This window comes from Lepisma saccharinum, chromosome 3 (assembly GCF_977018435.1).
Source record: "Lepisma saccharinum chromosome 3, izLepSacc3.1, whole genome shotgun sequence".
NCBI lineage: Eukaryota > Metazoa > Arthropoda > Insecta > Zygentoma > Lepismatidae > Lepisma > Lepisma saccharinum.
In genome coordinates, this window is record NC_139231.1 from 86,429,520 (window position 1) to 86,446,433 (window position 16,914).

A 16,914-nucleotide genomic window follows, 5' to 3' on the forward strand; every position below is an offset into this window, starting at 1 on the left:
TTTAAAATTTTCAGTTCCTTTTTGACTACATGTGTTGAAACATCTAATATTTATCACTTATACCATTTTGGAAAAATAGCCTTATTCACTATAATGGATGGTTATCATATTTCTGTCCTGACGCTTCATACAGCCACATTGCTTTGTGATACAGAGTTTACTGTGCAGTATGGTGGAAATTGTAAAAAAAGAGGTCGGTGCCTAAATCATCGTACAGAAACAGTTAAAATATTTATTCTTTAAGCAATGAATCACACAAATATATATAATCTTTTTAACAACTAATTTTTTTTCTCCGGGTAAGGATAATGCATAGGAAAGGAAAAAAGAAACATTAAATCAGTCTGATCATAAAACATGCATGCAAATAAATTGTACCTCTTCATGAGGTGTTGGTTCGCATATTATGCACATTATCTGCCTAATCTGTATAACAGATAAATCTTATGCATCCAATCTTAACTTTCTACTGGATGAGCGCTTATTAGCCACACCTTGTATGGCTTCTGCCTGTCTATTCTAGACTCTGATGTAACAAATAATAATTGTAGTAACAAAAAGTGCAGAAAAAAGTAATTGTGAAAAGTTACCTGCAAATTTTCACCCATAAGTTGAAATGGTATAGTGGAAAAAGAAAGATGCACGTTAATACGTTAACAGTTCATATTGAAATGTACATTTTTTACATACTTTGTAAAAAAAAATGGTGAACAGGATGCAATCCATGTAACTCACAGCGTATCATCAAGAACCAAACATACAGCTAATGCTTATATTGCCTGAGAACAAAACAAATTAACCATGCGAACATACACAAATCATCATACACACTGTTCCTGGATAATTTGTTTCTTTGGTAAAAAATAACCACAATATCAGCACACACTGAAAAAAAGCTTTTTTCAATTGTGCAACTTCATCAGACAATATAAATTCTCACATATCAACAAACAAACTTACGTCCAACAATGCAGAAGTATCACATTTCAGATTATGACACAATGGATCCTGTAGTCTTCGCTCTTTTCTTCACAGACTATTTTTTTAATACTTGAACAGTCATAGTCACACTCGTGCACACGCATGCATCCACATATGTGAGCTCATTCACAAACTTTGGACACAATTTTTTCCATTTCCAAGTCTGCATCGATTTCTTCCTTACAGTCAGTCTCGTCTTTTAGGTTTGAAGCAGTCGAACTGCCATAGGAGGCAAAGCCTTGACTAGCACCACATTCTGGAGAAACGTCCTTCGAAGTTTTTTGCTGTGCACCAGATGAAGATGATAATGACAGGTCAAAATTTGCATCTTCCAAATCTTCTAGTCCTTCAGGTGTCTTCAGTTTAGCAAGCTCATCTTTCAACTGTCTGAAGTGACGCTGCAATGAGACAAATGAGGGAAATTAATGAAGTACGAGAATACACAGTACTACAATGTCATTAACAAATGGATGGGACAGAATAATCAGCATTATTTTAAAAACTCAAATTTTTCCTGATCTTTGGAAAATCAGTAAAATTTGTCCTGTTTTAAAAAAGGGAGACCCATGCGAAATTACAAATTACCGACCCATTTCACTAATCTCAGTTCCTTCAAAAATATTTGAATATATATTATATGACAGGATACACAACCATATTAAACCTTATATATCAATAGATCAACATGGTTTTTGTCCTGGAAAGTCTACTTCAACTAATTTGGTCAATTTCACACAGAGTATATCCGATTCCCTCGATGATAGGAATTCTGTTGATGCAATATATATGGACTTCGCCAAAGCCTTTGATACTCTTGATCACGATGTATTGTTAAGTAAATTGTCTAAGTTTGGTCTCTCTCATAACTTTCTTACGTTAATATCCTCTTACCTATGCAATCGAATGCAATTTGTGACATACAATCAAGCTAAGTCATACACTTACAAAGTCTGTTCCGGTGTACCACAAGGCTCCAATCTTGGACCATTATTCTTTCTATTATACATCAATGATCTACCCACAATTTTTAAATACTCAAAATGCTTACTTTTTGCTGATGACTTAAAATTGTATAAAGTAATGAAAGATTCAAATGATGCACATAAGTTGCAAGAAGACTTGGAAAATGCACGAAGATGGAGCATCGAAAATAAATTAAACTTTAATGTCACAAAATGTTTTGCAATAACTTTTTCCAGGCAAATCAAACCCAATATTTATCAGTATACAATGAATAATCGTGCATTACAAAGAGTAAATCAGATAAATGACTTAGGAGTTACATTAAATAATAAATTATCTTTTGGAACACACATTGATCAGATTTGTAATGATGCTTACAGAACGTTAGGGTTTCTAATTAGAAGTTCACAAGACATGCATAATGAAAGAGCTCTGACAAGCCTGTTTAATTGCCTTGTTCGAACCAAATTAGAATATGCAAGTGTAGTCTGGTCACCTTACACTCAATGTAATAGCAGAAAGATAGAAATAATTCAGAAGAAATTTGTTCGTTACTTATATTACAAAAAACACAAAAGATCATCTTTTCAGGATCAGGTATCATATAAACAACTACTCAGAGAATTCAATGTTACACCTCTGTACGAAAGGAGAGTAGTATCACATCAATTATTTTTATATAAGTTAGTCAACGGGCTGGTTGACAGTCCAAGTCTCCTCCAAACACTAAACTTTAATGCTAAGAAGGACATGTTGCGGTTCAGGCAGCCTTTTTATTACAGTAAATCCAACTCAACAGAACACCAGAATTCCCCCATTCTAAGACTATGTATTAAACATAATGAAATAGTCAGAAACGGTGGAGACTTGGATTTCGCTATGCCATTCATGCAATTCCTGTCCGTTCTTCGAAGAATATCATGAATAAATAATAAATAATTATAGATGTTTTCTGTGTATATGGGTATGTTTGTAAATACAATTTGCCTGTATGTGTGTATATTTGTTTATATATGAGTATTTACATGTGTATAGTTATAAATGCCTCAGTCTGTATATAGATATGTACCTTGTTCTACCTCAGTGAATATCATTTTTGGATTTATGTTCTCTAGAATACTTGTGCTGGTGTTCTTTATGAAATGATTATTGTAGTTTTGCTCTCCTTTTTCTTCTATTGTTTTTGTATTGTTGGAATTATAATTTTTTAATTGTTTAAAATATATATATATGTAAGCCTATTGTAATTGGAGCGAAAGCTCTGTTATAGGTGAAATAAATAAATAAATTATATACGTCTGATCCAATATTTCTATAGATAGTCTGTGACGTGAAACTTCCATTTTGGAACAATTCATATGTCCTGGTTTTGTAAATTTATAAATGCAGAGTTTCTTTTTTGAAGGAAACCCTCTTTTTAGTGACCTGTTACATTATTAAGGAGATGATCAGCAAAAATATCATATTGGTCCATCCCTAACTGGTACTGATCATGGTGGAAAGTCAACAAAGTGGATGTGACATGGTCCCGAAAACTCTCCCTTCTAATGCATGATGCCATCAGAGTTGCAGAAGGGGGTCTGGTTCCTCTGTAGGCAAGGAAGCAGTGAAGTGTTCTTCGTGAAACAAAAACATTTCATGAGCTTTTAGAATATTTGGAGGGAATATTTAAGAAAGTATACATATTCTAAAGTCTACACCTTGCTGTGAAAAGTATTCTTTATTAATTAGCTTATTATCAGTCCTTCTGGTTTCCATCAACCTAGTGTGCAGTATTCTTCTGTTTTCTTATTAATCATTACGTAGACATCTCGGTCGTCGAGCATGTTGAGTGGTATACTGGCAACCTAGTTACCAAAGAATTCAGACTTGATTCCCTGTCTGGGATGTAAGGGGTGACTTTTGTGAAGGGTACTAATTCCACTAATCTCTGCACCACATTCTGCAGACTAACAAGACTGTAGTACCTAGACCCACAGACAGTATGTGGGGTTGTGTGTTGTCTTATTTGCCCTGTGTGCTTTCAACTAAGGTGTGGATGGAGATTTTAGTCTACGGACAACAGTGTAATTACGGTATTTATCTCGGCTGTAGTTTTAGAAAGCAGATTAGTTTTAAAATGAAGTTTTATTCTTTGCTAAGGCCCTGTTATGGAGATTGTTTTCATTGAGGGGCTTTTGTTCCCATATTAAATGATGGTTGCAAGTAGCCAATGTGCCAACACGTCCATAATTTTAAAAAGTCAATAAGTCAAGGTCCACCCTGGGAATTTACCTTTGCGAGTGTAACTCATAATTCATCCTTGTCTCTGCCAATAGTGGCAGAAAAGCGATGCCAATTTTTAAAAATGGAAACACAAATTTTAAGCTGACATAATTCTGACCATCTTTCTTACATTTCAAAAGCAAAATTTTAATTCCTTTTCAGGTCAGTGCTTCAAAACACTGCTGTTATCGATATTTCTAGGGCAAGAATACACACATACAGAGGGAGAGAGGGAGGGATTAATTAATAAATTAATAAAACCCTAGGCAACTTACTGTAAACATATTATCAAACTCGAAGGGCAAAAATATTATGAATTACCACAGCTGTCTGGAGCGTAAAATTATTTGGAATACACTAAAGAAGTTCAAAGTGAAAAATAATTTTACATGTGAAATGGTGAAAGTGAGTTTCATAAGAAGTTGTAGGATTATATACATAAATCAAATGAGCAATATTAATTTGAACAAAATAAGGAATTGTTATAATATATTTATAGAAGAGACAGTCATTGCATTCAAAATGTTGACTTCTTTCCTTTAACAGTTCTATGAAATTTTCCTCAGCAGTACAACTTGTCTTCTGACTACATACTTTGTAACATGACTTGACTGGACTAACAAGGGCGATCAAAAACCCTAAAACTATTTTCTGCTGAGTCACTTTGATTGTTGAGACAGTTGATCTTTTGAGTGAAGATTAGTTGAATATTTCCACAAACTTTAATTTTTCTATTGCATTTTTTTAGCTTTTGAATTCTCTAGCAACAAATGCCATGTTCAATTTTTGCGGATGCATTTTTATTTTGGTCTCAAATTTACACACAGACACTGCACACACTCGTGTGTGTGTGTGTGTGTGAGAAAGAGAGGTAAACAGAAAAATCACCCAAGCCCAATAGTTTGATTGAGTTGGTGTTTTAAGTCCACTTTATGCACAGTAAGGCTAATCGGAACTGGGCCCACAGTTTAAAGTGGGATCCGGAACCCTGTGCCTCCACCAGGTATCAACCCTGGGGCCCCTTGATTACAAGGTGACAACGCTACCACCACACTAGCGGGGAGGCCTGAAGCCCATTAGTGTCACCAACTTCATACAGCCATTATTCAGTCTTGGTAAGCTACGTGCACAATACAAACGAAAGCAACAATTTTTTAATTTTTGCTCAGTGAAATTATCTGGTAAAAGAGATGGTTTGATGTAGCTTGTCAAAAACCTCAATGAACATTTCAATTGAACTGAACCTTGCTGGTGTGCAACCTGATGTACCAGATTCAGAAAAAATCAAACCTACAGTTTCTGTGTATTTCACTATCTTCCCAGGATTACCCATCTATAAATAATTACTAGTTTGATAGAAGGAAGGTTCCTTGCCAAGAGGGTGCTGGATTGTTGTTACTTACTTTTGCATGTGTTCTAGACCTAAAATGCACAGAAAAATAAGCTGCATTTGACATTTTTTTTGTTTTCTGGTACGATTACTACAGCCATAAATAAAGATCACCGTTATGCATGTTCCCATATATTTGCATGCTCTTAAAAAAGCAGAAAACATGTAAGTCTCTAATTCAGTGGAATACAGAAAAGAAGAACCGGAAACTGCACTTGTCACCTTCTAAAATAGATCCATCTCTCTTCTGGCTTTTGGTCACTCAGGTGACACCAGAACTGTGACTAGCACCTGAGGGCTATGCATGTGCATCCAGCTTTTTGTATTTCCACCATGGGTAATTGATCATATCACCTCCATAGTCACTAGGTGCCTTCATGGAAAAGTGTATTGTGTAGGGTTTTATTTTTAAAATTGTATAAATATAATTTTCTTTTATATCCACACATACACAAGCACATGGACAATAATGAATTACCAGAATTATGAAAGTCAGTTATAGCCTTTAAAGTGCTGCAGAGAGAGCATCTTGCTAGAGAGCTTTTTCGCTCGAGTGAAAAACACTTGGAACATGCAAAATGAGCTCAAAGCGCAGTAGTACAAATATAACCATAATTTGTCTGTGGTAATGGGCCCTCAAATATGAATCATGAGGTGAAAGATGCAGCGAAATTGAAACTTAAGTAAACATAGTCATTATCTCCATGTCAAAATGTATTTTATTCTATCTTACCAATCCAGTGATATATGAAAATGAAAAATGATTGTGGGCTGAAACTGGCCGCAAGGATATTTTACATATATGAATCTATATGATTATTGTAATGATTTTCCATTGTAAATGCTTAAGCGTGGGAGACTTGAACACGAGCGAGCGAGCGAAAGTGGTCCCATGGAGTACTCTACTTTGCGTAATCCACCATCCTTGGACTACAAAATACAGTGGATCTCTGATTTTACTCTTTCCTTTTAATCTTTTTAACCTTGTCCCCTGAAAAATGTAAAATCGGGGTTCCACTGTAGTATCTCTTAAATTGGTATTCACTAAATTTTATATTTGTACAGTCCTTATCTTCTTAAAGAAATTACCTTTAGCCACATGGTATTGAGTGATATGGCACGTCCAGTGCGCTTGTCACTACTCTGGGATTCCATTTCTGTTATCCAACTTTCGATCTGGTTTATGATTTCTTGCCTCTTCATCCAAAAATGCTTCTGAATTATCTGGAAGTACAAATCACAGCACTGGATCACAAAGCAGAACTTATTAGTGTATGGTAAAGTGCAGTTCAAAAGTAGCACAACCTTAACTTGGATTTCATTCAACCAATACTGATACTTTAACTGATTCCAACCGATACCGATGGTTGAAAATTGTAGTAGTTAAAAGTTGTTCAAAATGTTGATTAATATTAGTGTGTAAGTATTCCAGCCTAATTATGTGCATCAATTTACCAAGATCTTTGCTTTAAAATATTCCAGAATTACATCTGAATATGAAATTACTTGTTATCACAAAATTCAGTTTTTTTATGTAAAACTGGTGAAAAATAGAAGCAAACTTTGAATTTTGCATAATATCCAGGATAATTAGACCTCGCGTAAATGTTGCATGGCACTTTGCAGGGCTCATGAATGATCAAAATGTCGGAAAAGTATCGGCAGGTATCGGTAAATAAATTCCAACCGATACTTTCCAATACCGATACCTCTGATATCAGCCGATGCCGATGTGCTCAGCCCTAGTTGTTATTTATTCCATGATTTGTGTTGAAAAATAAATAAAATAATTCCCTTTAAAATCTGGTCTCTACATATAATCTTGGTTGGAAACATTAAGCAGCCAGTGGTCTGCAGATGAAGGTGACATCGGTATCAGTTTCAATATTGGACTCTCTACTTATTTTGATGCTGGTTCTGACGTGCTAATTTCAGACAATATCCAGTCATCGGTAATTGGTATCACCACATTTCTAATTTCCAAAGTAGGTGTCAGTCATTTAAACACAGAATACACTTGCAATTTCACGCAATTATTAATATAATATGCTAGGCAGTCACTTTCCCTGAGAAGATTTCTATTTTATTTTTTAAGTCACTTCTCTACCTTTCTAGGATAAAAAGCTACAATGATGAGTGATGAACTAATAAAATAAATGAATGGGCAAAACACATTCCCAAAGTCAGCATCTATGACTGTGACTAAGCTATAGAGGAATATAACTAAAAGGAATTTAAAGAATTCATATCCACGTGATAATTTATGCTTACCTCCCGAAAGCATGGGCATGGATTCCGTATCTGTTCCAACATTGCCCATTTCACAGTGGCCTGGCAGATGTTGGAGTTATACTCGCAGGAACTTTGTGTACCTGAAGGTGTGCCCCTTGACCTTTCATATCCAGGTTCATTGAAGTATGGCTCAGGAACAAGAATAAGGGACTGAATTGAAACAAGTACCTGGAGAGAAGAGCAGAACAATGTGACAATGAGGCTGCATGACAAATTGATGAAATTTATAAAACAAACTTGAGGAAACAACCAAACACATTACCTCTTGTTAATCTGATAAGGAATAAGCACATGATATAAATTGCCAATCTCTGCAAACAATAGTGTACTCTTACAATTTAAAATAAACATTTGCAAGATATTGAATTATATAATACAGCGAAACCCCGATTTTACGTTCCCGCAATAAAAAGTTTTCCCACTTAATACGCTCATCCAGTCAGGCCCCATCAAAAGGCCATGTTAAATAATAGGACGTTTACCTTGATTTTACGTTCCCTCTAACTCCCGTTTCCTGCTTCATACGTTTTCCGAGCCATGACGATGCCTTAAAATTTGTCAGAAACCTGTTCTGTTGACTGTGACTTCTCCCTCATATTTCTTGCTTTTGCAGCTGTTTCATTCACCACGCGACCTTGAACTTCCAGATGTTAGGCTTTCAGGCGAGAGGGTGGAGGGAAGAGGCATGGTCAGTGCAAGGCAGAGGGGGGGGGGGGGAGCAGGCAGGGTACAACTTGCATTTGTCATACCTCCCTTGAGGGACAGGAAGGGAAAATTACACTTCTTGCATTCCCCGTGAAAATCAAATGGGCCGATCCTTGTGCTGCAGGTTCAGACAACAAGTGCACTGTTGCCAAACAGATTCTCTCTAAATGCTGGACACAATGTGTGAGACTGAAGTGTCTTTGCTCGCCCTTCCCCTCCACAAAAACACAAGTGGAAAATTGACAATGAGACTCGATCACCATTCGCTTCTTTGCCACACATTTACTGAATCCTTCCTATTTTTGACGTGAATGAAAAGAGAGGGGGGACTTGTTTGTAAAAACTTTTCCTTTCTTCTTCTTTGCAACGTTGAAAATGGAAAAAATTAAGGATTTGCCTTTCCGGAAAACAACTGCACTTTTTCTTCAATGGAAATTTGTTTAGATTTAGTTCCGATTATTTTTAATCTGAAGTTTTTTCACAAACGCAATATCATTTGGTTATCAGAATGAAGCTGAAAACGCACAAGCTAAAGTGATAATTTCATTCTATAGCCAGAAACGGCAAAATTTTACTCACTGACGGAAAAATATTCTTGTCAAATCAATTGTGTGGGGGGAGGGGGGTGAGGTTGGGATAAATGATTCTTCTATGTGAGGCAGAGAATGTTTTCTCTATGCATATTGCGTAACTCGTATATTGTAAAGTGATGGGGCCAGGAAAAATTAGTGAATAAATAAGGGGTGCGGCAATATTTTCTGAGAGCAGCCAAATTTAGTGCACTTCTAAATGTCATTAAAATGCGTATTTGGAGCAAAAGAGCAAGGGGACTGCCCAAGCATGGTGCTGATCACATCACCTTCAAATTGGCACACACAAAAAAAAGGAAGAGCATGTGCTTTCTCTTGCCCCGTATGGTATCATCACTAGTAGTATTGGGGACGATATATCGCGATATTGAAAAATATCGTCCAGGCGATATCAACTAGATGATATATCGTTACAATATTTTGGCGATATATCATCATGATATTTTAGCAATATATATCGTGTCTGCAATATATCGTCACAATATTTTGGCGATATATTTCATGTCGGCAAAATATATTCACGATATTTGGCGATATATACAGTGTCAGCAATATATACAGGAAAACCTCGTTAATACGAAGTTCAAGGGACCAAAAAATGTCAACTTCGTATTAAACGACTTCGAGTTATCCAAACTTTTCAAGATGGCGCCTGTTTTCAGGTGTAAATAAAGTAGAGTATAAATTACCCCCAAAAAGGATGTTTTATACTTGGTGGTAGCTCAGAAAATAAGCTTTATATGTACTATATAATAATATTGTACGTTTTAAAGAAAGTGTAAAAAATGTTACACAAAATGAGAACACTGAGCTTAACGCGGACACAAAGATTCCAAGGAGACGGTTAACAAAATTTATCCTGCCTAGTTATACAAACGGTTATGCACGGGATGCATGTCGTGGCAAAAAGTCTTATAAAAAACGGTATTTTCTTTTAATTGTGCAAAGTCGTTGCTCTTCCACGAAATTCTTACAATTTTAGTTCATAAGAAACCCATTTGCACGGAGACCTACGAAAAGGAAAACAATCTCGTTTATTGCAAGAAGTGAAACTCTGAAGAATCTTGACAGTAGTCACACTGGCGCGAGCAAGAGATAATCGGACAGAATGAATATTGGATTTTATGTGCGTTCACTAGAACATTGTCCGTTACAGGATTAACTGGTAAGAGAAGATTCTCTTGGGAGAGAACACAACCTTTCCCTGGCACAAAACAAAATAAAAAAATTGGGGCTGTAAATTTCGTTCTGGTTCGGCTGTCTAAAACATTGTAAAAAAAAGTCACGTATTCTTTGCTTCAGTTAACTTCATATTTGCCCCCCACCCCCTCCCCCTTTGCAGGGATCAGTTCACACTCTTCCTCAAATTGCATTGTAATCCACTCTGAAAAAGTAAACACACAACTTGCGATCTGTTTGCACCGAATGTGTATCCTAGGACACATTAAACAGTGCCACACTCGATAATCACTCTGGTTTGGATCCCACTTTAAACTGTATATTTAGTCCCGTTTAGCTCAACAGCATAAAATGAACTAAAAACAAGCTTTACGAAACTTGCGTATTTTCAGATTAATCAACAATTTATTGTAGATTTCAGGAGTATTCTGGAGGTCAAACAATCGCTCCGCCAAAACTTTTCCTCTCGTATTCCTACATTGAGCATTGCTGTTTTTTTTTTTTAACAGCAGCACGCTAATGGTTCTGAAGAAAAGCGCTTTGTGAGATTCCGGCTGGAAGTTAGAGCAGCAGGTGGCAGAAGGGAAATCATCGGCATTTTAAAGATAACGCAGTTGTCAAAGACCGAACTTTTATCAGCAGTATGAAAAAAAAATGATCCTTGAATTACCTTTTACCATGCAACAGACAATAATACGGGCAATATTTCCTATCCAGACAGCTGCATTCAAACAAGAAAGAGGGACCTGAATTCTGCAATTATCACATTACCATGCACACCAGTGGCAAATAATGACCTGTTGTAGGAGAAGGAAGGGGTTCACTTTTCTTTTACTTATCATGCGGTTTTTGTTCGTTTTAAAGAAGGTATTCATAACTGTTCGGTTTTTTTTTAGATGCCAAAGGAAGAGCCTGTGAGCGCACACGAGTTACAAAAATAAAAGCTATTTTTTTTTGTTCTGCCTTCTGATAAACACCTTGAAAACACTGAGCAGTCCAGGCAGGAAATGCACATGATGCTAAGAATTATATAATCGCCGCTTTTCTTCGGGACCATTCACGTGCTGAAAATAAATCACGCAATATTAAATGTTGACGGGAAGACAAGACAAAAAAAAAATAATAATAATAATAAAAAAATAAGGAAACACGTTATTTACAGGGAAACTATTGGTGGAAGGGGTGTTTGCTCTCCGCAAGACTTCTAAATCCAATAATGAATCATCAATTAACATGTAAATAACAATCAGTGGCATGACCAAAGGGTGGGTGATGGGGGTCATAAGCCCCCTCCCTTTGGCCAGTATTTCTAAAAAAACAAAAAAAGTCACAGGCAGGAAAAGATGGCAAAGTGAGGGCTGACTACTATAAAAAGTGTACGTAACCCCATTCCCCCTTTCAAAAACCCTGCATGCGTCACTGATAATTTATTGCGACGTCTTAAAATGCGTAAGTTTGACAGAGCTTTTGTATACTTCATGCTGTTGGGCTGATCGGGACTGGATACATATGCAGCTCAAAGTGGAATCTGAACCATTCTGCACGTCTTCAGGACACTGATTACAATATATAAAGATGCTTGGCATTCAGTTATAAATGATAATCCCCCCCCTCCAATTATCCTGGAGTGCTAAAAATAGCAACTAATTACCAGTTTACAGAGTAAACAAAGATCTCACAGGATCAGATGCATAAACTGAACCTAATAGGCAGCAGTTAAAAGCAGTCATCCACCGTCCCTACCCTCGAAAGTGGGTCCTGTTAATCCGTCATTCACTTTCACAGCATGTCTTGCTTTTGTCCTTAGAAATTCATTATCATACTTCTTTCCTGTTGTTAAATAATTTTTGATACAATATACCTCCTAAAAAGTCGATTGTGTAGTCATTTCTTACTGACACTTGAGTCTCAACCGTCCCTTATGCTTTCCCCGCTCTTTTCCCACATTTAACGTTTTTTATTTACGGGCCCCTGAAAAACGTAAAATCGGGGTTTGAATTGTAACGACCGCCATGTTAGGCAGATTTCAGTTGTATATTGGCATTTATTTTATTTATTTATACTTAATTGTTTTCATAATTCATATATATATTTACGTATATATATTATTGTTTTTCAAATCCAAAATGGCTAGGATTATTACTATCTTTCATGCAAATTTTGTTGCTTAAGCACAAGTTAAATACATTTCTTCTTAATATCGATTTTTGTTCAACAATGTACAAGATTGAAGTAATTTGTCTTCGTTATAAACTAAATCTTTATTTAATCATATTTTATGTGCAAGGGAAAATATGATTTATTTGATAAAATCAGTTTAGTTATTTCTATATAGTTTAATATTGTAATATTATAGCAAAGTATTTCTCCCTCGTTTTCAATAAAATATCGTTTTCCTATCGGCTGTTTATGTTAGGAGTGGGGGAACCACGCTTCGTGTTCTTGGCGATGTAAAAACTTCCCATGTTGGCATTTTTAATTGTTGCCAACCTGAACTTTAGCTTACTATCGCTAATTAACATTGATGTGTTATATAAATTATCAGTTTTTCTTGTGTTATTTAATGTTATCAGTTTGTATTGTAAGTTAGAACAATCTGTTATGCTGTGCCTTGCGCTTGAGGTAGCAGTTGAGGTCTTGCTATTAACTGTGAAGGCGGTGCGCGGACTCTCGTGTTAAATAAATTGCTTATCACTGCCTGCGAGCGTGCATGACCCAACAAATTATAACTTTTAACTTGTGCGAATCAGTATGTACGCGCGCGATTCGTGATTAAAGATTTTGGACATTTTAATTATAAAGTATTTGGAATTCTATTTACTGTCACGTGTCGCAATTTGGTGGTTTCCTTCCTGGAGGAAGGGTGGATCGTCTTAATCCCAAACCCTGGGTGAGAACTTGTGCTTCCGGAGCAACGAGCGGTGTGTTGCCAATTCGGATCTCAATACTCTGGAGTTACGAGTGGTGGCACGTAGCAGACTGTATTTACTTCATTGAATCTCATCGGATAATTCTGATGAGTTTTCCTTACAAAACAAACCTGCATATTTATGAATTAATTTAGCTTACATACTTTTCGTTCACATATCAGAATTATAAAATCAAAATGTAGAATAGTTATGGAAAACATGGATGCATATATGTACACAAACAATGTCAAAGAGGCTATCTAACTGCAGATTCCAGTGATAAAATACAGTGGATTCCCGAATTTACCTTCGTGGATTTTACATTATCCCACATTATACACTCAATCTTCATGGTCTCTACATAGCAAAATATTTCCTCTATTTTACATTTTCCTGCATTTTAAGTTTTTACAGCTTGGTCCCCCGAAAAACGTAAAATCGAGGTTCCACTGCACTTCCATTCTTCCAAAAATATTGTCACATAAGACAAGGCATGCATATTAAAAGAAATTTAACATCCACATTTTGCATGATAATTACATTCTAGCAGCCACTTCAGATTTACCAGAACTTAATTAACATATGAGTATTTTAAAGCCATTACCTGAAGAAAACTAGATGTTTGAGCATTCCACTTCTCTTCAGGGCGACCATGCCATGTGTTCAAAACACTTAAGCACACCTTTCCATCATTGTATAAGTTTGGATTGAAGCGAACAGTATGATGGCCTGTGGTCTCTAGGTTTATTAACATTGGTGAATTAGGATAATCTGGAGGAAAATAAACATCGAACTCAAAACAGCCATTAGCATATGGAGTTTCGGCTGGACCAGTAATTAGCACCTGAAAGAAGACAAAATGTGTTAGCTATCCAAAGGCAGTATATATGTGTGTATATATATATATATATATATATATATATAAATATTTATTCCCTGCAAATTGCAACATGCTGTAAAGGTATATTGGGGGGAGAGGGATTTGTGGAGGTGATATGATGAGCACAATGCTCCAGTCACCTTTTCCCCCACCTCTATCATGTACCCCATTTAATTAGAGGCTGGGACAACTTTACACAATGATATAGTAAAAGTAGTTCTAGTACAGGTAGACCAATGTGAGGTTTACCAATACCCATGAACAATGGGTAAAAAATAGCAAGCACATCATAAAGAACATAAATTATCAATTCTTCTCTTCTAACATCACGGCCAGCAGGGTACTAAGACAAATTTTTGCAAATAAATTTTCAGCAGCAACGTTAAAATGACTAATTATGTAAACAGAAACTTTGATTAAATTATCAGATTGGTGGCTTCAAATGAATTTAACCATTACCATCAATTAGTACAGAATATGTTTGCTCATCAACATACATGTGAACTTTGAGAAATGCAATTACATATGCAGGTGTCAAAGTGCACACCAACACATTTTTCACAAATATTTTATTAATGTAATGACAAATTGTTTGTAATTTGTAAAATTCTGCTTCTGTGAGAGCTTTTGTCCAAGTTGTACTAACTGTCTTTTGCTTGTTGTATGATTATGAAGTTTTCAGTTACCACTTACCTTCATGATATCCAAACGATCTGTATCACATCTCACAAACACTGAACTACTATATGACAAAGGAAGAGAGGTTGATAGAGTAACAGCCTCCTGGGCCAGTCTCTTGACTCGTGATGGATGGCTTCTGTCTCCTGCATCCCGCATGTTGGATTCGAAGTGATAGGAAACAACAAACCTAAAACCTCCCTCTTCACTCTCTGTTATCATTTCATAGGTATCTGAAAAGTTGAAAGAAACGAATTGTGAATGTGCAGAAAATGACAACTTCTGCAAAATTCCAACAATCTTGTTGATTGATTGATTTAGTTTATTTTACTTCGCGTTTTGTGCCTCTTGGCTAATTTGCGAAGATGGGGATGAGTGATGAAATTGATGAATGGACATTCACAAACAACCAAGCCCGACCGGGATTCGAACCCGGGACCCTTGGCGTCGCAGCGCGATGTGCTAACCACTCGGCCACAGGGTCGGGCACCAACAATCTTGTGCTTCAGGCTTAAAAATTAAAACATACCACATTAATGTATGACCGATCAAGCATTGGGCATACATGCCCACACACAAATACCCACAGACCCAACCTAAGGGGTAAAGGCAGTCCGAGGCATGATGATGATCACATCACCCCCACTCACGTCCCCCCACACCCCTTATACGCCTTCATGGCATGGTGCTAAGCACAGGGGAGCACTTTACTTTTTTTACATACGGACAATACTGTCATGAACAGGAGGTGTAGGCCATGTGACCTACAAATTAAAATACTTGTTTAAAAGCACAAGGATAAGGTAACAAAGCTAAAGCTCCCCGTGGATATAGCACCGTGCCAAGAAGGCACATTTAGGGGATGTGGGGGTAGGGCCCCACACATTCTTGATCTCAGTTACTTTGGAGGTGATGTGATCAGCACCATGATACACCCACCTTAACCACCAAGGTAAACATTGAATGGAGGCTGGGTGAGCCCCAGAGCCCCTTTATGTGGGGACAAGGCTGGAAAAATTCCAACCTTAGATCACACACCCAGGGAATTGAACACCAGGTCTCCCACGTGGCAATCATGCCCTACTGACTAGACCACCGGGGCTTCTAAAAAAATACAAGGAAGGTATAATGTTATGTATGTTTGGTAGGAAAGTGGGCTAAAATAAAAATATGAATTTTGTGGAAAATAACACAAATTTTGGAAAAAAAAGAAAGAAAAATGAAGTTCCCTAATTATTAATTATGGTGTAATAATCAGCTAATTACTGACTCTGGCAAGTCAAAATCTGCAAGTTTTGTTACACTATTTGCTTCATTACTAAGTTATATAATTGAAATGAGCATGATCAACTTTTCTGCCACCCTATTGAAAGTCTAAACAAAATTAACTTGCAGAACATCAGGAAATTCAATCAGAATTAATTTATTCATTGTTTCAAAGGTCAGATTTCAAACTGACTGGAAGCTCATAAACATATGTATGGAAATGCCTTAGCCTTACTGTTCCATTTTCAGCAATAACTCTTAGATTTTAACATTAGCACAAATATTGTTTGTGTTAAGTCCACTTTATGTTCACGTAGTTGCTGGATAGTTAAAGTAAGATCCGAATCACTGTCCAGTGACCCTTCACTGGCAATTGAAATTAACTGCAAGGCCAGCATAAATATTACATTGTAACAGCTTTCAGAGTAAATTGAATAAAATAAACCAATTTGGCTTATCTCAGTCTTCAGTATGTTATAACTAGGACCCGGGACTTTGTTATAACATAATTTTCATTTGGTATTGGATCAAATACCGGGATGAGATCTTTACGTATCTGATGAAAATCAGCTGAAATAGGTGAACTTGATAAGGCATATTTTGACATATGTTACCAATTTCTGCATTTTTACAACATATTTCTATATAATTTCGTAAATTACTGCATATAATTGGTTATTTTATAATTTATTCTTTGTACCGTTAGTGCAACAGATAGTTTATAATATCGATGGCAGGAAATCACGGATGAAGAAATTAAAAACAGATGCAGTTTACAGAACAATAATACCCCTTCTCGCCCATTTCATTTTTTTT

At 36.3% G+C, this 16,914-nt stretch overlaps 1 protein-coding gene across 1 annotated transcript in view; it reads right to left on the reverse strand.

Moving 5' to 3' along the window:
- Positions 1 to 645: 645 nt before the first annotated feature.
- The window catches only part of LOC145985596 (dual E2 ubiquitin-conjugating enzyme/E3 ubiquitin-protein ligase BIRC6-like), a 241,336-nt gene continuing 225,067 nt past the window's right edge, over positions 646 to 16,914 (reverse strand). Inside the window, exons 58-62 of the mRNA XM_083119666.1 lie at positions 14,848 to 15,065; positions 13,879 to 14,118; positions 7,871 to 8,059; positions 6,689 to 6,823; positions 646 to 1,379 (exon numbers count right to left, since the gene is read on the reverse strand). Coding sequence (XP_082975792.1) covers positions 1,104 to 1,379; positions 6,689 to 6,823; positions 7,871 to 8,059; positions 13,879 to 14,118; positions 14,848 to 15,065 — 1,058 coding nt within the window. The 3' untranslated portion in view covers positions 646 to 1,103. The remainder of the gene's footprint in view (positions 1,380 to 6,688; positions 6,824 to 7,870; positions 8,060 to 13,878; positions 14,119 to 14,847; positions 15,066 to 16,914) is intronic.